The sequence below is a fragment of the Cnephaeus nilssonii genome, assembly GCF_951640355.1.
Source record: "Cnephaeus nilssonii genome assembly, chromosome: X".
Taxonomy (NCBI): Eukaryota; Metazoa; Chordata; class Mammalia; order Chiroptera; family Vespertilionidae; genus Cnephaeus; species Cnephaeus nilssonii.
This window is the reverse complement of record NC_137071.1, coordinates 64,084,990-64,109,745: the sequence shown is the minus strand read 5'-3', so window position 1 is coordinate 64,109,745 and position 24,756 is coordinate 64,084,990. Positions and strand designations below refer to the sequence as shown.

Here is a 24,756-nt window from a genome sequence, read left to right as displayed (position 1 = left end):
ATTTAGATTTTGCTGCAAGAGTATATCACTTGAATATTATACTAACATCATTATCATTGCCCATAAACTGTGTGTATTTAACATACCATGCATGTCCTTCATAATTGAAAATAAAAAGAGTTTGAGTAAATTTCAAATTAAACAAAGGAAACAAACTCATAGATTCCTTACTACGTTACCCAACGTGTGCTCTTGTGAATACCAAAAAGGCTTTAAATTATGTCTATATCTATATTCAGATATGGGTAAGTGCTACATGTTCTCCAGGACACATCCATACACAAAAACATACATACTGGGTCATTTACTTTTTTCAAGCTTCTTTTTAAATACCATTTCTATTCAATATGAATAAACACCAGAAAAATGTTTTAATCACTTAAAACTTAGCTTCTGGTGGGAAAGATGAGGACTTGTCATCTTTCAGACAAATTGTCCTACTTAATTCTCTGAAAAAGATGATTTCCCAGATGAGAATCTATTGGCTTGAAAGGGTTTGATGCACCCTTTAACTGAGTAATATATTCTCTTTTCATCATTAGCATCATGTACAAAATGTCTATCAATTCCCTAAACAGAGTTAGAAAAATATAGCTCATAGTCTATGTAATTTCAGACCAAAGTTCAAACAGAAAATAGAAAATTTTTGTGCTGACTGATCCTAAAAATATGTGCTCCATTCAGACAGTTTTTTAGAATGTGATTTCTAGCAAAGAGTGTAAGAGGTAAGTCTTAATAAATACCCACATTTTAAATCAAAATTTTATAAAGGAATAACACTGGAAAAATGTTAGATCCCTTTCTTTTGTCAAACTGAAGTTATGCCCAGGATAACGTATAGCTAATGTTTTCTCTTTACTTGCCAGAATGTTAACATTAACCATTATACAATGAACTGTAACCTATTTAAATAAACATGTATTAAGACAACTTGCTAAAAACCATTATGCTGTTTTTTGTACAGTGCTTAGAGATGAATAAGGATCTGTATCTCAAAATACTTTATAACCCAGTATGCAAAACAGACATGCACATAAGCAGAGTACAGGCAAGTCTGCAAGTACAATGTTCAAATTATTAAAATATTATGAGAACACAGGGGACAGGGAAATTAATTTTGATTGCTATGATTAGGAAAGGCTTTCTGGAGGAGATGGTATAAGTGAGCAGCTAATTTTAAAATTAGCTTACAAACTGTTCAAAGAGAAAAAATTATCCAATTTAGGGAGATTGGAAAGGAGGACATACTTTCACAGTGAACAAATGTGGAATTCATCTCAGATTTACAAAGCTTTCTGACCACATAAGCAGCATGATACCATGGTTACAAGCATAAGGATTGGAGTCTGAAAGACCAATACTTCAATCCTGGCCTTTGTAGGGGCTTAGCACAGGCCTCCCCAAAATGTCACTCTTTGGCATGTGGATATTTTGAGCTGAAGGTAATCAAGACCTTGCAAACTCAAGGGAAGTTTTACCTCTCCCTTAAAGGATTTAAATTAGGGACCTTGCCCATAATAAGAATTATCATCAGAAATAAATGTTTATGACATATCTATAGGGTACAGAAAATGTCTATTTACTTACTGTGCCTGCCCTTCCTTCCTCCCTCCCTCCCTCCCTCCCTCCCTTTCCTTCCTTCCTTCCTTCCTTCCTTCCTTCCTTTTTTTCTTTTTAATGGCTTCAGAGAGGAAGGGAGAGGGAGAGAGAAACATCAATGATGAGAATCATTGATCAACTGCTTCCTGCACACCCCCTACTGGGGATTGAGTCTGCAACTCAGGCATGTGCCCTGATTGGGAATCAAACCTTGACCTCCTGGTTCATAGGTCGATGCTCCACCACTGAGCAACACCAGCTGGGCAACTTGTGTTCTTCTTACGTATGTCCTGCAATGACCTTCCTGCCCTCTTCAGCTCAAGGTGCTCCTTAGCTCAGAATGCCACCTATACTCCATTTTCCCTTTTTGTCTCTAACTGTAGTATGTGGGGTTTCCATGCATGTGCATGTATTAACTTTGGTTATTTTCTCTTGTTCATTTGTCTCATATAGATTTAATTATGAGACCAGACAAAGGAACCCTGAGGCTAGTAGAGGAGCGTTTGTTCCTCCACTACACCCTCATTAACCAGACTTATTATATACGTGATCTTACATATGTGGTTGAACTATAAAGCTTTGTAGCCTCAATATTCACATATTAAAAATGGGGTTAGAATTGCATTAAAAATCACAAGAAATTATATATATATATATATATATATATATATATATATATATATATATATACTAGAAGCCCAGTGCACGAAATTCGTGCACAGCGGGGGGTTGTCCCTCAGCCCAGCCTGTACCCTCTCCAATCTGGGACTCCTGGAGGGATGTCCGACTGCCCGTTTAGGCCCAATCCTGGTGGGATCGGGCCTAAACGGGCAGTCGGACATCCCTCTCATAATCCAGGATTGCTGGCTCCCAACTGCTTGCCTGCCTCCCTTCCTGATTGCCCCTAACCGCTTCTGCCTGCCAGCCTAATCACCCCCTAACCACTCTGCTGCCAGCCTGTTTGCCCCCAACTTCCCTCCTCTGTCGGCCTGGTCACCCCTAACTGCCCTCTCCTGCAGGGTTGATCACCTCCAACTGCCCTCCCTTGCAGGCTTGGTCCCTCTCAACTGCCCTCCCTTGCAAGCCTGGTCCCTCTCAACTGCCCTCCCTTGAAGGCTTGGTCCCTCTCAACTGCCCTCCCTTGCAGACCGGATGCCTCCCAACTGCCCTCTCCTGCTGGCCATCTTGTAGTGGCCATCTTGTGTCCACATGGGGGCAGGATCTTTGACCACATGGGGGCAGCTATATTGTGTGTTGCAGTGATGATCAATCTGCATATTATTCTTTTATTAGATAGGATAGAGGCCTGGTACACGGGTGGGGACCAGCTGGTTTGCCCTGAAGGGTGTCACAGATAAGGGTGGGGGTTCCCTTGGGGTGCGGGGCGGCCTGAGCGAGGGGCCTGTGGTGGTTTGCAGGCCGGCCATGCCCCCTGGCGACCCAAGCAGAGGCCCTGGTATCTGGGATTTATTTTTCTTCTACAATTGAAACTTTGTAGCCTGGAGCGGAGCCAAGCCTGCTGTTCCCTCCGGGGCGGCAGCCATTTCTGTGGCAGTTAATTCACCTTCTACAATTGAAACTTTGTAGCCTTAAGCAGGTGAGCCCGGCCAGGGTGTGCGGAAAGCTTTGCTTCCCCTGTTGCCGCCGGCAACCCTGGCCTGCTCTCTCAAGCTCCATTCTGCCGCCATTTGTTTGAATTTGTTTACCTTCTATAATTGAAACTTTGTAGCTTGAGTGGAGGCTTAGGCCTGCAATGGCTATGGAAAGCTTGGCTTGCTCTGTTACCTGGGAAACCTTGCTCTCTGTGGCTGTAGCCATCTTGGATTGGGGTTAATTTGCATACTCGCCCTGATTGGCTGGTGGGCGTGGCTTGGCTGGTGGGCGTGGCTTATGTAGCGGAGTGATGGTTAATTTGCATATTACCATTTTATTAGAGAGGATACACACACACACACATATACACACACACACACATTTATATACTGGATGGGTCAAAAGTAGGTTTACAGATTTTCATATGGAAAATAATACAAATAATTAATAAATAATAATACATGAATAAACTTTTAATTTCATGTACTCACAACTATAAACTTACTTTTTACCCACCCTGTATGTGTGTGTGTGTGTGTGTAATATATATATAAATTAGCTTACAAGGCCTTCAAAGATAAAAACTTATCCAATTTAGGGAGATTGGAATGGAGCCCATCCTATCTAATAATAGAGTAACATATAAATTACCATCACTCCGCTACGCCCACGATTGGGCGGCGGGAGCCTGGGGGGCTGGACTCGGGGTGGCCTATCCAGCCATTGAGAGGGACGGATCCACTTCCACTGAGGGGGGCTACCCTGCTGTTGAGAGGCGCAGGGGGTGGGACTCCCGCCCCCTGTGCCTCTCATCGGCCAGATCGCGGCCGCTGAGGGGGCCTGCTGCGGACACCCAGCTGCGCCTTTCAACGGCAGGGTAGCCAGGTGTCCGCGGCAGCCCCCCTCAGCGGCCGCGGACCATCAAAAGTGGCGGAGCTGGGTGCCTGTCTGCTCCGGCACCAGGCCTTTCAGAAGCCTCCGCTGAGCCGGAGGCTTCTGAAAGGCCTGGTGCACCAGCAGACAGGCACCCAGCTCCACTGCGAAAAGCGAAAGCATGTAGGGGACCCTACACGTGCATGATTCAATCATGCACTGGGCCTCTAGTATATATATAAACGAGAGGCCCGGTGAAGGAGATTCATGCATGGGGGGGTTCCCTCAGCCCAGCCTGCACCCTCTCCAATCTGGGACACCTCGGAGCATATCCAACTGCCAGTTTAGGCCCGGTCCCAGGAATCAGGCCTAAACCGGCAGTTGGACATCTCTCTCACAATCTGGGACCAGTGGCTCCTAACTGCTCAACTGCCTGCCTGCCTGATCGCCCCTAACTGCTCCCCCCGACCAGCCTGATCACCCCTAACTGCCTCTGCCTGCTGGCCTGATTGCCCCATGCAGCCTGCTGTTGAGTCGTTTGGTCGTCCCTCACTAACCCCCCTGCCAGCCTTGTTGCCCCAGGCAGCCTGCTGGTCATTACTGTTACTGTGATGATGTCCTGGACAATTTGCATATTCCTCTATTATTAGATAGATACACACACACACACACATATTCCTAGCAGTGTGACTGGCACATGACATTCACTAAACAGTTGTTATTAATACTATTTTCTTATCATTTTTACTTTTATTATAATTACTAGAGGCCCAGTGCATGAATTCATGCACGGGTGGGGTCCGGTCGGCCAGCCTGCCCCGATCTCGGACTAATTGGGCCAGGCCAGCCAGGGGGAGGGGCCGCGGGTGGTTGGTGGGCTGGCCCTTTCCCCTGGTTGAACTCCCAGTCAAACTCCCGGTGGAGGGGATAATTTGCATATTACCCTTTTATTATGTAGGATTATAATTGATTATACCTTCTATTTCAAATCAGTGCACAAGTAATTGAACTAAAAATACTCTTAATAATATTATGAAGAATGTATATTTCAAAGAATGTGAAGTATCTTTATTTTTTAAAAAGCAGTACTTTATCCATGTGGTTTTCTAGAACATTTTGCTTTTCAATGTATGCATTATCTCCATTACTGACCACGTACTTGTTTCAGTTTTTGATTTGCTTTTTCTAAATCCCAAACCCACTCTCCATGAGCAGTCTCATTTACAAAAGTTTTGCTTTGAAGGTCCTAATTTTTTTATTTGACATCAGCAGGCAACTGAAGGTAAGAAAACTCGAGAGTCAGGGCCAGTGAATTTCCTTCCAATGTAGTCTACAGTTCTCCGTTTTTCTTAAAGAACTAGAAAATAACCTGACTTACTATTTTCATATAAAAAAGGCTTTGTTCTTGAGGCTTCCTTTTTTGGGTCAATTTTATATGGCATTTACATTACAAAGTATGGCTCATCATTTCACTAAAATCTATTACTGCCATGCTCTCAAAGGTGATTAAAGTTACTCTGTTTGAATAATATGTGAATTTTTTCATCTTTTTAGAAATTATTCTCTTAATAAATAATAGTGGGAAAATGAACATAATTGCAGTGCAGGGCAGACCCCTGATCTGTTTTTAATTGTCTGGTAAGGACAATGTGCTTACTCAGTAAGTAGATTTTTAACCACTTCAAATGACTCTCCCTCCTACTATGAGTAAATCCCAGGTGGTGATATTAGTTGACAGGGTGTTAATGTCATTAAAGTTCTGTCAGCTCTTCTTGTCAATGTGTTAATGGTGCCCCTGCTGCTCAGTCACTCCCTGTCCTCCAGTTGGTGAAATGATTTAGCCAGCAGTCAATCAAAAAGCTAAGCTGATTGGTACAATAGACAGCCCTGCCATTGACAAAATCTGTGTGAGTAAATGTGGTAAGAAATTTGTCAACAGGATATAAGCAGTAAGGTCAACATTGTGTTTGAGTAGAAGATGTTAAGAATAGATCACAATAAATAATTAAAAGTCTAAGAAGCTCCCCTTTAACAATGGTCTCTCCAGTCAGAAAGAGGAAAGACCAGTAAGTAAAAGTTATGCTTTGATTTAGAAGAAAGAAAAGAAAACCTCTCAAGAAGACAAAACCTGTAAAAATTAAAATCTACATATACTGTCAAGGCAAAGAGAATAGCCTAAGGATTGGCAAGTAGTCTATTCACAGTGCTCCCTCTCAGGACTCTTAAGCATGGGTTATTTTTTAAAACTAAAACTAGATGTGATTCTGAACCTCACCCTATAAATATTTGCAATCTGTGCTAAACACTAGCACATACTACATAATTCCTGGTAACTTAACAAATAAAAAGAGCCCGACCAGTGTGGCTCAGTGGTTGAGCATCAACCTATAAACCAGATCATGGTTCGATTCCTGGTCAGGGCACATGCCCTGGTTGTGGGCTCGATCACCAGTAGGGGGCATACAGGAGACAGCTAATGGATGATTCTCATCATTGATGTTTCTATCTTTTTCTCCTCTCCCTTCCTCTCTGAAATCAATAAAAAGATATATTTTCTAAAAGTTTATTTTAAAAAAATAAAAGAGATAACCCCTAGAAATTAGTGAATGAAAAACAAAGGGACTATGGCAAATAACTGAGTTGTTGAAATTATACAGACTCAACTTGAGCTTACAACAATGACTCAGAAACAACTGTGGTCAATTTTAACATCAGGCATGGAAAATAATAAATATATTTTTTAAAACTCAAGTATATAAAATTAGGCAATGTGTGATATACAGTATAAACATATAATAAATGAGAGTGAATATTATCATTTTTATAACTTACTAAAAAGAATATAGATTCTACTTCAATCTACTGTACAAGCAGTAGAGCTAAACTTCCAATACTATTATGATGAGCATATCAGCATGAATACAAAGGACTTTGACTTAAAAAAAAAATTAGAGAAACAGCAATAATTTCCTCACAAATTTTATCAAGATGTTTGAACAATTTGCATTTCAATATATACAGGGCTATTACATCCATGATAGACCATCCCCCTTGATCCTGTAATCCTATCTAATAAAGACAGAATATGCAAATTGACCGTCATGCCATCACAAAGATGTCAGCACCCATAGCCACAAGATGGTGGCGCCCAGTCCCTTCAGCCTCACTGGAGTCCCACAGTCCTTTCAGCCCAGCCAGGGGTGGGGGGAGGCAGCAGGCGCATGGTGTGGCTGGACCCACCCTCAGCCCGCCAGCCACCCAGGGCCACCAGAGGCTCAGATAACCAGAGCCGGCCGAGGCTTGCGCTGCCGGCAGTGGCAGCAGCAGAGGTGTGATGCGGGCGTCACATTCCCCTGATTGCCAGGTCGCCTCCCGCCCCTGAGGGCTCCCCAACTGTGAGAGGGGGCAGGCCGGGCTGAAGGACGCCCCCCTCCAGTGCATGAATTTTCATGCACTGGCCTCTAGTGAGGTATAAGAGAATTTTCCCCATTTCTTCATGTTTTGCAGTCTTATATAATGTTTTGCTTATTTTACTCTTTTCATATTTTTTTGAGTCATTAAGGGGCTCAAAACAGGCCTCCCCATGATGTACCACTTTGACCTTTCCCTTTAAAAACTTAAATTGGGGGTATGCAATAAGAGTTATCACCAGAGATAACTTTTTATGACCTACATAAGAATTCTTTTTTTTAAGTATATATTTTAATTGATTTCAGAGAGGAAGGGAGAGGGAGAGAGAGATAAAAACATCAATGATGAGAGATAATCTTGGATCAGCTGCCTCTTGCATGCCCCCTCCCACTGGGGATTGAGCCATGGGTTATTGGGTTATCGGGCATGTGCCCTTACCATGAATCTGGTTCATAGGGGGACACTCAACCTCTGAGCCACACCAGCCAGGCAGCAAACTTCTAATTACTAAACACCTGTTCTTATTATCATTCTATGAATGGCATTCCTCCCCTCTGAAGCTCTGGGGAAGCATGTTCCTCATTCCTTGGCTCAAGATGCCATATATGCTTAATTACTCTTTCAGTCTCTAAATCTCTCACATACATAGGGTTCCCATATATACATATGAAATTAAATTTGGTTATTTTTCTCTTGTTAATCTATCTCATGTCAATTTATTTATTAGACCAGCTGGGAGATCTAGAGGGGTAGAGTAAAATTTCTTCTTCCCCCACATTCAGAGCAAGTAACCAACTTTGGGTAGAGCAAGGGAGACAGAGCTGATGAGCTTCCTTCTAAAGCCACTGGTTATTCTTCTGGAGGCAGGAATTAGCCTGGGTTGCTACACTCAAGAGAGGTTTCATTCTTTTGTAATTTATGTTCAATTTTTTGACATTTACTTTGTAAAGGTGAGATTATCCCTTCTAAAACTGATTACAATTTACATGCATGCTCTGAAAAAGTGTCTCAATGTTACTCAAGTTCCTGAGAAGATTTATATGAAGAAAAAATGTATAACTATAAGCACAAACTACTTCTATTTAACAATATCCCCTTTAAAATCCTAAGTAAAAGTAAGAGCTTAGACAAGTTGATCTCCATTGTCTCTAGCTATAATACTCTGTGATTCAACACATACTTACTCAATGTCTACACATTGCTAGGTGCTTCACAGTATGAGGGGCACACAGCTATTAACACACCAGACATGATCTCAGCCCTGGGGACAGCAAGACAGAGAAGTGTGGACATGCTAGCTCGTGGTCGGCAAACGGTGGCTCGTGAGCCACATGCAGCTCTTTGGCCCCTTGAGTGTGGCTCTTCCACAAAATACCATGGTCTGGGCGAGTCTCTTTTGAAGAAGTGGCATTAGAAGAAGTTCAGGTTTAAAAAATTTGGCTCTCAAAAGAAATTTCAATCGTTGTACTGTTGATATTTGGCTCTGTTGACTAATGAGTTTGCCGACCACTGTGCTAAACTGTCAACAGCTACAGGTCAAGTTTTCTATAATGTGCAATGTTGTATTTTCATGGCCTAGCAATGCCTAGCACACTATAAGTGTTTAATCAATATTATTGAAAAAGTAAAGGTGAACATAGCAGGCTATGGGACTTAGCCCAATCTGGAGATTTGGTGAAGATTCAATTTGTTATATTCAATCTGTATGTTCTCTGGCCCTATGCCATTGCTGCTAACTATAGCTTTTCTAAAAGCCCACAGGCATGGCAGTGTTATTCAGTTTTTGAACTCACAGTGCTTATAAAGAAACTAGATGTCCAATGCATGAAGATTCGTGCAAGAATGGGCCTTCCTTCCCCTAGCTGCCGGCATCGTCTTCGCTCTGGCTGAAGCCGCCTTTTCACTCCGCCCAGAGCCACCTTTCTGCCTTCCTACGCTGCCCAGAGGCCTGGAGTGACTGGGGTGGTGCGGAATGCCCGCGTCATTGTCATGGCGATGATGCAAGCATCCCACCCCACCCCCGGCAGCTTGGTGCCTATGTATGCAAATTAACCTGCCAATCTTTGTTGGGTTAATTTGCATACTCAATCCTGATTGGCTGGTGGGTGTCATGACAGTACAGTCAATTAGCATGTTGCTCTTTTATTAGTGTAGAATTACTGCTTAAGTAGGTAAAGTTACTTGCAAAGGAAGCTACTCCCATACTTGTGCTTATAATTTTTTCAATTTAAAGGGCCAGTGACCGGAAGCCACAAAATTTATTGGCAGTGGATAGAAATAAAGGAAAGATCATCCAGTACAAAGTATCCTATACTTGAACTAGAATCATGGTTCTAATTTTAAAACAGAATCAAATACCCCACCATAAAATATCCTTCTCTTTTGAATCTGCCAGAACAGTAGAAAAATATTAAGTAGGCAGCAGAATTTATACAACATATATACATGTGATGATTTTGCATTTTGTTTGTCATTTTCTAGAAGTTCAAAAGTTTCAATGATAGATCATAGTCTTCCAAAAGAAAAACAATTTATTTGAGTAATAGTTCTATCATTGTAATTTATTAATTTGGAGTTTTTAACCAGCTCAACTCAATATTCTAACTTTTTCTCTATAAAAAAATTGCTGTATATTTTATTTGTTTTTTTTAATATGATATGCAAAGTTACAGCCCCATACATTTTAATATAGTTTTCAATCCCCTTGTAGACAAATAGTCACACTTTAGTGCTCCCTAAATGAAGAATAATTATTCATCTGTAACTTAGAGATACAGAAGGTTCTGGATTATCATTTTAAAGTGCTTAATTATCTGCATAAAGAGAGAAATAAAATAAAGAGTCCAGGCCAAGTTCATGAGGGTTTGAAATTACTTTTCTTTTTCTAAACGAGCAACAAAGACTCCTCAATGGTGCAAGCTGTTATGTGGCCATAAGCCAACTGTAGAAGAAAATGTTGAAAACAAGGGGATCAGTAATTAAATTGAAATATATGATGCAAGAACCAAACTCAAAAGTTGAAAAATGTAGGTGGTGTATTCAATCACAGGACAATATAACATACTGAAGGAATAACCTAATCAGCAATAAAATTAAATCTTCACATTAAGTATTGCAATGTGGGCAGTTATATAATCCAAGGTTATTTTTGAGAATTTCCTGCCTCCAGTCACTCACAAACATGTTTACAATATTTCTATTTATGAACATACTCAACATCACTGAAGGACTACACAAAACATGGTATTAATCCACGAATCAAAAAACTGATAATGAAAAATAATTTTTTTCATGTAAATCTGATGTCCATTCTCAAGTAATTCATGTTCAGTACCGTAACTTACATATTGGGCATGAAAGAATGCTTATCAGAGAAGGAAAAGGCAAGAGATTTAACCTTGAAACAAGGTGACTGCCACATAGTTGTTGAAGGAATTTACTTATTATCAGATAAAAAATTTACAGTATTTATTCCCTCTAGAGATATAAAATAGTGAATCAATCTGCAGTTCAAGATATTTACTTAAACCCAAAGGAGGAGGATATGGCTTTAACTTTTGAAAACCAAAATAGGAAGACAAACAGCTCTAATGTAGTTTATCTTTAGACACCAGATTTAACATTCAACAATTCAAGCTAAATGCTATTTCTCAAGTTCTCCTTTCACATATTTCTGTAATTTATGAGTATAACATATGTAAAGTGCAAGTTGAAAACCACTTATTTATCAGGAAAGCTTAAAATTACACAGATAGCTACTACAATTTATTTAAATATATAATCTACTGATCAATTCATCTATTCATCCATCCATGCATCCATTTGATCCTTCACAATCCTTTTAGTCTACTAATATTAATCATCCTCTGATTGCCCTTGAAAACTTCTGCACACATAACAAAGAAACAAAAAAAAGGTCTGACCAAACAAATTTTCTCCCGTTGATTGTTTCCTTTAAGCAAATGGTCACATAAGGAGATTCTTTGTTTTGTTTTAGGTCTAATCAAGCCTCATAAGACTTACCTTGCATATCTTGTGGGCCTTCAAATGAAATTCTTCTTTGAGAAATGGCAGTATTTTCTTATATAATTGTTCCCTTGGCTACTCTACCTGGCTCAAAGCATCCTGAACTACAATTTATGCTGCTAATATAAAAACAGCCTATACACAAATTCATCCATGCAGTGTGAATAAGACTAAACTTAGATTGAACCAAGTAGTAAATATACAGACAGACACTGACACACACACACACACACACACACACACACACACACACACACACACTCACAAAATACTTAAAGGATATAGCCATCTTTTCCACGAATTTATCACGTTGATCTTCTGTTTGTGGGAATTTCTTGATGTCACGTTCCAGATTAACAATCTGTTGTTCCATTGCTGCAAGGTTGCTCTTGAGAATTTGAGCTGAAACTGAAGAACAAAATGCAAAGCCTTTAGAATATTTGGCCAGGTATTCCAGAAAAAGATGAAAAGAAAACAGTATTAGTTAAAGTATTTTTCTTAATATGGAAAAGAGTTTCATGAAGTCAACTCACATTTTTCTGAAATACTGCTCATAAAAATTCCATTCTCCATGAAATAAGAGAAAATGTGTAATATAATATACCAAATCATCAGGTTTAATATGAGAATGTCACCATTTTATCCAGTCATTAGTTCAAATGAATCTATTTCTATTTAAATTTATTGGTGGAATTCCTAATCTTTCATTCTTTAAATCTAATTTGTAGATTAAAGAGAAACTAAGGTTCAAAGAGATCTTATTTTATTAATGCGCTTGGCTATATAAATGATTTAAGGTTACATTATACAAAAGGATCAAATATTTTTCTTTGGTTGGAATAGCCTAGTTTTCACAAACCAACATCTATGGTGAAAGTTCCATTCTCATAGAGATTGTGAAAAATTCTTTTTTCATACACACAGAGATGTGAAAAATAACTGTTGATACATAAGGAGAATTTAGAGCAAAACCCAGCAAACACATATGTGCATACATACCCACAAATCTTCAGCAAGCCTTCAAACTCTATCATCAGTTGCGTTAATTACCCCTAACATTCTTTGCACTTTTTTTCTCTCCTCCTTGACAACCAATAATTTTAAGTATTGTATTCAAACTGTTCCTAAATACATTTTCCAGATCTCTCATGATGCCTCCTTTTCACAGAGGGACTTTTTAAAAAACTAATGTTATTTTATAGATACTCTATTATTGCATGATGATCAGTTATATACAAAGACATTTCTATCAATATCAATGGCATCTGGCAAGGTTCTAATTGAAAAGACAAGGTAGGTATAAGAATTTGATAGGTAGCCTGTGAAAATGGTTCTGAAACTCAGACCTCTGAAACACTGTTCTTTTCATTAAATAAATATGAAAGAGAAATAGAATAATATTGCAATTCTTTTAAGTAAATTTCAGCTCACTCTGAAGTGTATTGAAATAAGAATGAAAAATTCAATGATACCAACAAAAATCAATCCCCTGACAAATTTTGGCCAAACTCTCCGGATACAAAATCCTCACACTGACTGCATAGCTTTATAACTCAATTAGAAGAAATTTATTTAATTTACAGGGAAGTTCAAGAGACTGAAAAATCAAGCACCAATACTAAAGACATTTTTTTTCTTATTAATCTGTCAGTTCAAATAGTTCTGTCCAATTTATTTCCATTTGTTTAGATCCAAAAAGCTTGGAAATTATTCTTTATTGAAGAAGTCTAAAATAGTTTTGTCTTGCCAAAAATTTGCTAATGGCTTAGCCATCATAGCTTGCTGTATTTAAATGATGAGTTTGCTGTGGAGGAAATCATTCTCTCTGACTTTAAAACTGAATTATTTTGCCCTACCTGGTTTGGCTCAGTGGATACAGCGTCGGCCTAAGGACTGAAGGGTCCCAGGTCAGATTCAGGTCAAGGGCACATGCCCCTGGCTCGATCCCCAGTAGAGGGCGTGCAGGAGGCAGTCAATCAATGATTCTCTCTCATCATTGATGTTTCTATCTCTCTCTCTCCCTCTCCCTTCCTCTCTGAAATCAATAAAAATATACTTTTTTTAAAAAAAACAACAACACGGAATTCTTTTTTCTTTACTTCTTTTAAATTGTTGTTGCTTAATTCTTGCTAATCACTCAAAAGGTTTCTCCTAACCCCGTGCACGGCAAACTGCGGCTCGTGAGCCACATGCGGCTCTTTGACCCCTTGAGTGTGGCTCTTCCACAAAATACCATGGCCTGGGCAAGTCTATTTTGAAGAAGTGGAGTTAGAAGAAGTTTAAAAATTTTGGCTCTCAAAAGAAATTTCAATCGTTGTACTGTTGATATTTGGCTCTGTTGACTAATGAGTTTGCCGACCACTGTCCTAACCCATTTGCTTGATTGAAAAACTGAAGATATAAAATTGACAAGTTGTTTATAGTTTACATTGCATGGATGAAATAAACTCATGATAACTTTCTGCAATAAGCAAAATGTGCCCAAAGGCCAGGCTGAGGTCACAATAGTAATCCTCCTATAAAAGCAATAGTAACTCCAGCAGTAAAAAGGGGAGGAGGAGGAGGATCCATCTTTTGATTGTTCCATACAGAAACAGTCTGAGCATATTGCTATGCACACAAAAGTCTAGATATCCCAAATAACAAGACAACATTTTTAATCCAGAGAAATTACTTTCACCCTAAAGTTAAATTCTGAATAAAACACTACTTTCCAGACACCTGTCTTCCTTAATTTCATATGTCAAATCCTTAGTCCTCTATAATCACTCCAGAGCTCTCGTCCAAATACTCCAGCAATTATAGGCATTTTTCTTTGTTTGAGTGATCTTCCACATGTTACCTTCTACTTTGAATGGGAATTATTGTTTTGTGTACATAAACACAGTCTCTGCTATAAAACCTGAAGCTATCCTATCTAATAAAAGGTAATATGCATAGGAGGAAAAAATGGTGGTGGAATAGACAGACGTGTCCCGAGCCTTGTCCCGGGGCAGAAAGAAAGAACAGCTGAGGGTAGCAAGGGGAGTGTTTGTTGGCAAGTTAAGGGAGAGCAAAACTCCAGGAGAAGGTTGTGGACTGCTGGACGGGGTTCCCCTGACTGGGCAGCCCCCACTGCTGCTGGGTCCCCTCCCGGAGCTACAGGCTTGGATGCAGAGACCACGCCATCTTGAATGGGAAAGTGGATCTTATTGGAAGCCTGAAAATCTACAACTGTGGCAACCACTGAACAGCTGCGAGCCCCAGAACACCAGACGCCAATTGGCGCAAACACGCAGATTCAGAGGAGGTCTACACTCCACCATAGAAAGGTAATATTTTGCCAGGGATAAGGAGAGAGAGAACTACATAACCAGACATCCGGAGAAGAGAGACCATGGGGAGACAAAGAAACTGCCCACATATGAAAGAAAAGCAGGCATCACCAGAAAAGGAAGTAAACGAAATAGAAGCAAACGACCTTTCAGAGAAAGAATTCAGAGAAATGGTCATAAGGGCTGAAAAGAATGGAAGACATTCAACAATATAAGTAAGAACCAAGAGGAAATGAAGAAGAACCAAGTAGAAATGAAAGATGATATCGCTGCTGTAAAGAACTCAATAGAAAGCATCAAGAGTAGACTAGAAGAAGCAGAGGAACGCATCAGTGAGCTAGAAGACAAGGTGGGAAAAAATACCCAAGTAGAGCAGCATCTAGAAAAAAAAACTAAAAAGCAGGAGGAGAGCCTAAGGGAGCTTTGGAAAAACATGAAACAAAACAACATCCGCATAATAGGGGTTCCAGAAGGAGAGGAAATTGAGCAAGGAATAGAAAACCTGTTTGAAGAAATAATGACAGAAAACTTCCCTGATATAGGGAAGAAAAAACTCACACAAATCCAAGAAGCACACAGCGTCCCAAGAAAAATGAACCCCAAAAGACCGACGCCAAGGCACATTATAATTAAACTGGCAAACACCAACGACAAAGTAAGAATCTTAAAAGCGGCCAGAGAGAGACAGAAAGTTACATACAAAGGAACCCCCATCAGACTAGCAAATGATTTCTCAACAGAAACTCATTAGGACAGAAGGTAATGGAATGAAATATACAAAGTCATTCAAAAGAAGGGTCTGAATCTAAGAATACTATACCCAGCAAGGCTATCAATCAATATTGAAGGTGAAATCAGGAGCTTCACAGACAAAAAAAGACTAAGGGAATTTATTACCACCAAACCAGCAATGCAAGAAATGCTAAAGGGTCTGCTGTAAGAAAAAGAAATAGGAAGCGAAGAAGGAACACAGGGGTAAAGAATAAAAATGGCAACAAATAAGTACCTTTCAATAAGAACTTTAAATGTAAATGGATTAAATGCCCCAATCAAAAGACATAGGGTAACAGATTGGATAAGAAAACAAGACCCATATAACTGCTGTCTATAAGAAACCCACCTCAGAAAAAAGATGCACACAGAATGAGGATGAAGGGATGGAAAAAGGTTTTCCAGGTGAATGGAAATGAAAAAAAAACTGGGGTAGCAATACTTATATCTGACAAATTAGATCTCAAAGTGAAGGACATAACAAGAGATAAGGAAGGCCACTTCATAATACTAAAGGGAGCAATCAAACAAGAAGAAATACTCTGGTAAACATATAAGCAACCAATACAGGAGCACCCAAATACATAAAAAAAAAACTCCTGGAGGATGTCAAGGGAGAGATCGACAGCAATACAATCATAGTGGGAGACTTTAATACCCCACTATCACCATTGGATAAATCCTCTAAACAAAAAATCAGCAAAGAAACATCAATCCTAAATGACTCACTAGACCAGATGGTATTAATTGAAATCTTCAGAACATTTCACCCGAAAGCCACAGAATATACATTCCTCTCAAGTGCACATGGGTCATTTTCAAAGGTAGACCATATGTTGGGACATAGGCAAAGTCTCTTCAAATTCAAGAAGATAGAAATCTTATCAAGCATCTTCTCAGATCACAGTGGCATAAAACTGGAAATCAACTACAATAAAAACAATCCAAAGAAATCAAACACAAGGAGATTAACATCATGCTATTAAACAATGACTGGGTTACCAGAGAGATCAAGGAAGAAATAAAAAACATCATGGTAACAAATGACAATGAAAACACAACAATCCAAAATGTATGGGACACAGCGAAAGCAGTCTTGAGAGGGAAGTTCATAGCTCTGCAAGCCTACTGCAAAAAAACAAAACAAAACAAAAAAACAAACAAGAATCAATGGTAATAAATTACCTAACCCTACAACTCAAAGAGTTAGAAAGACAGCAACAAGAAAAACCCAGTGCAAGCAGAAGAAAGGAAATAATAAAGATCAGAGCGTAGATAAACGAGATAGAGATCAAAGAAATAATACAAAGGAACAGCAAAACCAAAAGCTGGTCCTTTGAAAGGATAAACAAGATTGATGAACCTCTAGCCAGGCTCATCAAGAAGCAAAGAGAGTGGACCCAAATAAACAAAATCAGAAATGAAAGTGGTGAACTAAAAACAGACCCCGCCGAAATACAAAGGATTGTTACAAAATACTATAAACAACTGTATTCCAACAAACTGGACAACCTGGAGGAAATGGACATATTCCTAGAAAAATACAACCTTCCAAAACTCAATCAGGAAGAATCGAAACAGCTCAATAGGCCAATAACTATGGATGAAATTGAAGCAGTCAACAAAAAGCTTCCAGCAAACAAAAGCCCAGGGCCAGACGGCTTCACAGGGGAGTTTTACCAAACATTCAAGGAAGAACTAAAACCTATCCTCCTCAGACTATTCCAAAAAATTCAAGAAGAAAGAACACTTGCAAGCTCCTTCTATGAAGCCAGCATCACCCTAATACCAAAACCAGATAAAGATAACACAATGAAAGAGAATTACAGGCCAATATCCCTCATGAACATAGATGCCAAAATCCTCAACAAAATCCTAGCAAATCGGCTCCAGCAATACATCAGAAAGATCATACACCATGACCAAGTAGGATTTATCCCAGGAATGCAAGGATGGTACAATATCCACAAATCAATAAACGTGATACATCACATAAACAAATTGAGAGATAAAAACCACATAGTCATATCAATTGACACAGAAAAAGCATTTGACTAAATCCAACACCCTTTCTTGATAAAAACTCTCAACAAGATGGGAATAGAAGGATCATACCTCAACATAATAAAAGCTATATATGATAAACCCACATCTAACAACATACTCAATAGGCAAAAACTAAAACCATTTTCCCGAAGAACAGGAACAAGACAGGGATGCCCACTCTTACTACTCCTGTTCAACATAGTACTGGAAGTATTAGACATTGCAATTAGAAAAGAAGAAGAAATAAAAGGCATCCGAATTGGAAAAGAAGAAGTAAAGCTGTCCTTATTTGCAGATGACATGATATTGTACATAAAATACCCAAAAGACCCTATCAAAAAACTAATAGACTTAATAAATGCATTCAGCAATGTAGCAGGATACAAAACTAACGCCAAGAAATCTATGGCATTTCTATACACCAATAGTGAACTTACAGAAAGAGAGACTAAAAAAGCAATCCCATTTACCATCGCACCAAAAAAGTTAAGATACCTAGGAATAAACTTAACTAAGGAGGTAAAAGATCAATACGCGGAAAACTACAGGACTCTGAAAAAAGAGATAGAGGAAGACGTAAACAGATGGAAAAACACACCATGTTCATGGATTGGTGAAATCACCATCATTAAAATGTCCATACTTCCCAAAGCAATCTATAGATTCAATGCACTCCCCATTAAAATACCAACAGCATATTTCACAGACCTAGAAAGAACTCTCCAAAAATTCATCTGGAATAAAAAAAGACCCTGAATAGCCACACAATCCTGAGAAAGAAGAATAAAGCAGGAGGGATCTCAGTACCAGATTTCAAGCTGTATTACAAAGCCACTGTTGTCAAAACAGCCGGGTACAGGCACAAGAACAGACATAGAGACCAATGAAATAGAATAGAGAATCCAGATATCGACCCAAACCACTATGCGCAATTAATATTTGACAAAGGAGGCATGACCATACAATGGAGTCAAGACAGTCTCTTCAGTAAATGGTGTTGGGAAAATAGGACAGATACATGCAAAAAAAAAAAATGAAACTAGATCACCAACTTACACCATACACAAAAATAAACTCAAATGGATACAGGACTTACACATAAGACGGGAAACCATAAAAATACTAGAGGAATCCACAGGCAGCAAAATCTCAGATGCCGAAAGAACTTCTTCAATGATACTACTCCTAGGGCAATGGAAGCTAAAGAGAAAATAAACATATGGGACTACATCATAATTAAAAGCTTTTTCACAGCAAAAGAAACCATCAACAAAACAACAAGAAAGCCCACTGTATAGGAGAACATATTTGCAAATGTTATCACTGATAAAGGTTTAATATCCAACATCTGCAGGCAAATTATACAACTTAATAAAAGGAAGATAAATGATCCAATAAAAAAATGGGCAACGGACCTAAATAGAATCTTTTCAAGAGAAGACGGAAGGCCAAGAGACACATGAAAACATGCTCAAAGTCACTATTATCTTAGAGATGAAAATCAAAACGACAATGTGGTACCATCTCACACCTGTCGGAATGGCTATCATCAACAAATCAACAAACAATAAGTGCTGGCGAAGATGCGGAGAAAAAGGAATCCTCGTGTACTGCTGGTGGGAATGCAGACTGATGCAGTCACTGTGGAGAACAGTATGGCGTTTCCTCAAAAAAATGAAAACGGAACTCCCATTTGACCCAGTAATCCCACTGCTAGGAATATATCCTAAGAAACTAGAAACACCAATCAGAGAGAATATATGCATCCCTATGTTCATAGCAGCACAATTTACAATAGCTAAGATTTGGAAACAGCCTAGTGCAGATGACTGGATCAGAAAACTATGGTACATCTACACAATGGAATCCTATGCTGCCATAAAAAAGAAGGAATTCTTACCATTTGCAGCAACCTGGATGGAACTGGAGAACATTATGCTAAGTGAAATAAGCCAGTCAATGAAAGAAAAATACCGCATGATCTCACTAATTTGTGCATAATAAAGAACATTATAAACTGATGAACAAAAAGATAGATACAGAGGCAGTAAAGCATCAAACAGACTGTCAAATTACAGTGGGAAGTTTAGGGAGAGGTGGGGGAGATAAAAGATCAACCAAAGGACTTGTATGCATGCATATAAGCATAACCAATGGACGCAAAACTCTGGGGGGTGAGGGCACAAGATGGCCGCCACAAGATGGCCAGCAGGGGAAAGCAGTTGGGAGGGATCAGGCCTGCAGGGGAGGGCAGTTGTGGGCGATCAGGCCAGCAGGGGAGGGCAGTTGGGAGGTACCAGGCCTGCAAGGGAGGGCAGTTAGGGGTGACCAGGCCGGCAGAGGAGGGAATTTGGGGGGGACCAGGCCTGCAGGGGAGGGCAGTTAGGGGTGACCAGGCCTGCAGGGGAGGGCAGTTAGGGGCAATAATGCTGGCAGGGGAGTGGTTAGGGGGTGATCAGGCTGTCAGGCAGAAGCAGTTAGGGGCAATTAGGAAGGCAGGCAGGCGAGCAGTTGGGAGCCAGCAGTCCTGGATTGTGAGAGGGCTGTCCGAGGGGTCCCAGATTGGAGAGGGTGCAGGCTGGGCTGAGGGACATCCCCCCTGTGCACAAATTTTGTGCACCGGGCCTCTAGTTTAATGATAAGATCCATATCTAATTCTTTGCTTTTCCCTCAGTACTTAATACATGGTCCTCCACAAATATTTGTTGAATGAATATGTATATTTCAACAAGTTTTGGTTCAGATTTAAATTTATGCCCATTTCTGCAACTCAATGTGCACACAGAGGTTAGGTACAGTTAGAATGACTGAAAGTTACCCTACCAACTATGATGTGAGTATGGAAAGGAAGCAGAAAGTTGACATCTATCTAATGCTATGTAGAGGAGGCAGGGTTGCAGGAGATGCTTAGACAAATGAAAGTGAGGAACTGATACAAGAAAGAGAGATAAGAAATACTTTTCTTTATTAGGCTGCTTTATTCTTCCCCTCTAATGAATTATTAATATTATGGTAAAAAAAGAATAAAATACTGGTGCTGTAATAATCCAAGGATTTCAGCCCACATGCATATTTGTGGCTGCATTAAGCCAGCAATACCATTATAGAAAATGTATACCCTTAAATAGGTGGAATTATGGTAGCTTAGAGGTAGAAATGACATTAAAGGGCATTTGGACCATCCTCGTCAGTTTTCTAAAAACTCAGGTTACATGTTGTCATAGTCTACTAAAGGGAACCAGTTTTACCACCAATACGCTGCCTTTTTTTAAAAAAACAACACTCAGAAATAACCTTTGACCCTCCCCTTTTTCCTGCCCAAGAAATTCACACAGTAAAATCTGCGTTAGGTTGTTGCTTAGCCCAATTTGAATTAAGTACGGTACACAAGAGGGCTTCAGCCCTGGCCAGTATGGCTCAGTTGGTTGAGCGTCATCCTATACACCAAAGGATTGAAGGCTTGATTCCTGGTCAGGGCACATACCAGGTTGCGGGTTCCATCTCTGGTTGGTCGGGGTGCATATGAGAGACAACAGATTAATGTTTCTCTCTCACATGGATGTTTCTCTCTCTCTTTCTCTCCCCCTCCCTTCCTCTCTCTAAAACAAAACAAAATAAAAACAAGAGGACTTCATTCAGGGACCTGGTAACTAGGTAGCCCTGTGTCTCACTGCTTCTGGGTTGCCTTGAAAGTATTTTCCTGCCATGTATGTTCTGCTCATCCTCAACTACCTGTAAATCTCCCATTCTCACTTCTGAAATCTAAGGCCCCCAGCCCCTCTTCTTTTCTCCTTTACACAAAATGCCTTATACACTGCGTGGCCAGATTATTATGATCTCTGAATGCATAATAATCTGGCCACTCAGTGTATATCCTATATAATAAAAGGCTAATATGCAAATTGTCCCCTTGACCAGGAGTGAGACCAGCAGGCAGGTTGGCCAACCGCCCATGTCCCCTCCCCCTGGCCAGGCTGGTCAGACCCCACCCATGCACGAATTCATGCACCAGGCCTCTAATAGATATATATATATATATATATATATATATATATATAGATAGATAGATAGATAGATATAGATATATATAGACACACACACACACACACACACACACACACACACACACACACACACATGTACATACACTGAGTGGCCAGATTATTATGCGTTCAGAGATCATAATAATCTGGCCACTCAGTATATAGCCAATGTTGCCTCACTGTCTTTGAAATTTTCATGCCTCTGTGAATTCCCCATGCTCGTGTCTTAAATGTTTGATTTTCTCCTGTTAATCTGTCTCTGTTAATTTGATTATTAGCCCAGCCAGAATAATTTAGAAGGTTGGATAAAAAGTATTAATTTGTTTTAGTCCGCACACCATGCTCCTAGAAAACAGAGTCCAAAACACAGCTTGCATGTTAATGATACCTTTGTAACTAACCTAGTTATTAATTAACTAGAAAGGTGCAAAGGGAAGGCCAAATAGTATAGGCATGCCATTTGTGCAGGTTTGCCAGGAAGCTGCAGTTTAACATTCCCCAGGCCCATTCCTGCATATCCTGGGGGAAGGGACTGGACAGGGGAGAATAGACATAGGCCCAGTAAAGTCTGGGTGACATAGGGCAGGTACTTGTCTGTCATTCACAGATAGGAACAGGACATTGGCCAGAGTAGGTGTGGTCACTGCAAGTACTGGAAGATTTGAGATACTTAAGCTCCTAAACAAAGGAGTTTGTTTTCTTGCCTCTTGTTCATACTTGAGTCCTGGCTTACTGGGCTTGAATGCTCCTGACATTTGCCCACATGGCCCACAGCCATGTAGGTCCCACACAATGGGCTGATGGACTGCAATTAGCCTAATGCTGTACCGGACCCAGCTCCATCATGCAACAGAAACTTTGGACACTGGCTCTGCTTCTAGCTCAGTTGAATCCCCAGCTGTACATCTTCCAGGACTGGATTAAGGGAAAGGGGGCTTTAGAAACTGAGAGATGTAATTCCATGAAAATAAATCTTTCTACCACATTTATTTTTTTAAATTTATTTATTGATTAAGGTGTCACATATTTGTCCTCATCCCCCCATTCCCATCCCCCACCCCACCCCCCTGTTGTCCTTAACCATTGGTTAGGCTTGTATGCATGCACACAGTCCTTTGGTTGATCTCTCCCTGCTACCCCCACCCTCCCATACCCTCCCTCTGAGGCCCGACAGTCCGATCGATGCCTCCTTGTTTCTGGTTCTGTTCTTGTTCATCAGTCTATGTTGTTCATCATTTCCCCTAGATGAGTGAGATCATGTGTTACTAGAAATATACTTATAAGAACGAAATGTGAGACGAGCAATAATAGTTATGCTGACAGGCAAATGAATCAGTCTGTAGTGAGTTTCTTTCTGGACCAACAGTTCTTTTGAGACCCAATATCAATGTCCACCAGTTCCTCATGTGTACATGTCGGCACTGACCCCTCAGCTCTGGATGGTGGACAAATGGTGGTAATGCAGGTCTGACTCCCTCTGGTTTGGTCTCACCCGGACCCAGTGGCGCGGCTTCACCCGGACTCAGGGGCGCGCGGCCTCACCTGGACCTGCGACCCAGCATCACGTGGCCTCACCCGGACCCAGGTACACGCGGCCTCACCCGAACCCGGGATCCAGCCTCACCCGGACCCAGGGGTGCGTGGCCTCATCCGGACCCAGGGGCGCACGGCCTCTCCCGGACCCAGGGGCACGGCCTCACCCAGATCCAGGGGCGCACGGCCTCACCCAGACCCGGGATCCAGCTTCACCCGGACCCATTGGCGCGCGGCCTCACCCAGACCCAGGGGCGCATGGCCTCACCCGGACCCAGGGGCACGCAGCCTCGCCCGGACCCGGGACCCAGCCTCACCCGGACCCAGGGGCATGTGGCCTCACCCGGATCCAGGGGCGCATGGCCTCGCCCGGACCCAGGGGCGTGCAGCCTCACCTGGACCCGAGACCCAGCGGGGCTTTGTCTTCTTAATCCCAATTCCTGTCGGTCAATTCCCTCTCAGCAATTCCTTCGGCCATTTTCTCAAAGCTCCGGGGTGGCTGCCATGGAACTTGCTGGGCAGCGGGCTCGGCGAAGCTCCGGTGCGCCTGGTGCACGGCGGCAGGCTGGTCCAAGGTCGCTGCGGCGGCACTCGGGTCTGCAGCGGTGACCAGTCACCGGGCGAGCGCACCTGGATCCGGGACCCATCGGGGCCTTGTTTTCCCGATGTCAACTCCCATCGGTCAATTCCTTCTCAGCAATTCCTCCGGCCATTGTTCTGGATGGTGTCTGCTCTGTTTTCCAGTTGTAGTTTCAAAATTGTTGAGGTAGGCAACAATCAGGCATCTTCCCTATGCTGCCATCTTGGTCCTCCAGAAGATTCTTAAGTAACCTTATAAATGTGGTTCTGAACACTGTGTCGTCCATTAGTTTACTTTCCTTCATCCCTTCTATTCGTGATCTGCTTCGGTGTCTCCACCTTTTGGCTGCCTCCCTATGTTGATGGAGTTGCTTTGTGTGGTCAGTGACCTATAGGGGCCGGTAGCTCAGCTTCCCCAATCTCCCTAGGTGGTCGCTCTTGGTACTCCCCTTTGTGGGCTGAGTGCAAAGTCTTGGTGTTCTTAAGCCTTGATTGCTGTTGGTACACTGGGAGGATTTGACCTCCAGTCCAATTGGCTGTGAGGATCAGCTGTGTCTACGCCGGGAGACAGCCTTATTCAACTAGACTTGCAAAATTGTAAAAGCCTCTGTGCTCAGCTTGGATGGGGCGGAGTTTCAGGGTGGAGCCTACAGCCTTGGCTTCCCATCAGCCCCGCCTTATGAGGTTCCTGGGTCTCAGTGTCCCTCTGTACTGCATGCAAACACCTCTGAGAGAAAAGCGCCCTGGAGCTTCGCCCGCCGCCAAACAGTCTAGTCTCTCCCCCAATGAATCTGGACTCCCAGATTCTCGCTTGGAACTGGGTTTCAGTGTAGTTGGAAAATGGGGCTCAGCGCAGTCTGGCGCCTTTGTCTCCTTCCCACCAGGGCAATCCAGTGGCACAGTCAACAGACCATCCTCTGCGCGCATTCCTGTGCGCGCCTCTGGTGCTCTGCCCTTCACCGCTCCCC

The 24,756-nt window shown here is 41.3% G+C and overlaps 1 protein-coding gene across 3 annotated transcripts in view; it reads right to left on the bottom strand.

Annotated features, from left to right (window-relative positions):
• The window catches only part of DIAPH2 (diaphanous related formin 2), a 981,952-nt gene that overhangs the window by 331,761 nt on the left and 625,435 nt on the right, over positions 1-24,756 (bottom strand). For all 3 annotated transcript variants that reach the window (XM_079765114.1, XM_079765112.1, XM_079765113.1), the window contains one exon: positions 11,786-11,910. In XM_079765114.1, coding sequence (XP_079621240.1) covers positions 11,786-11,910 — 125 coding nt within the window. The remainder of the gene's footprint in view (positions 1-11,785; positions 11,911-24,756) is intronic.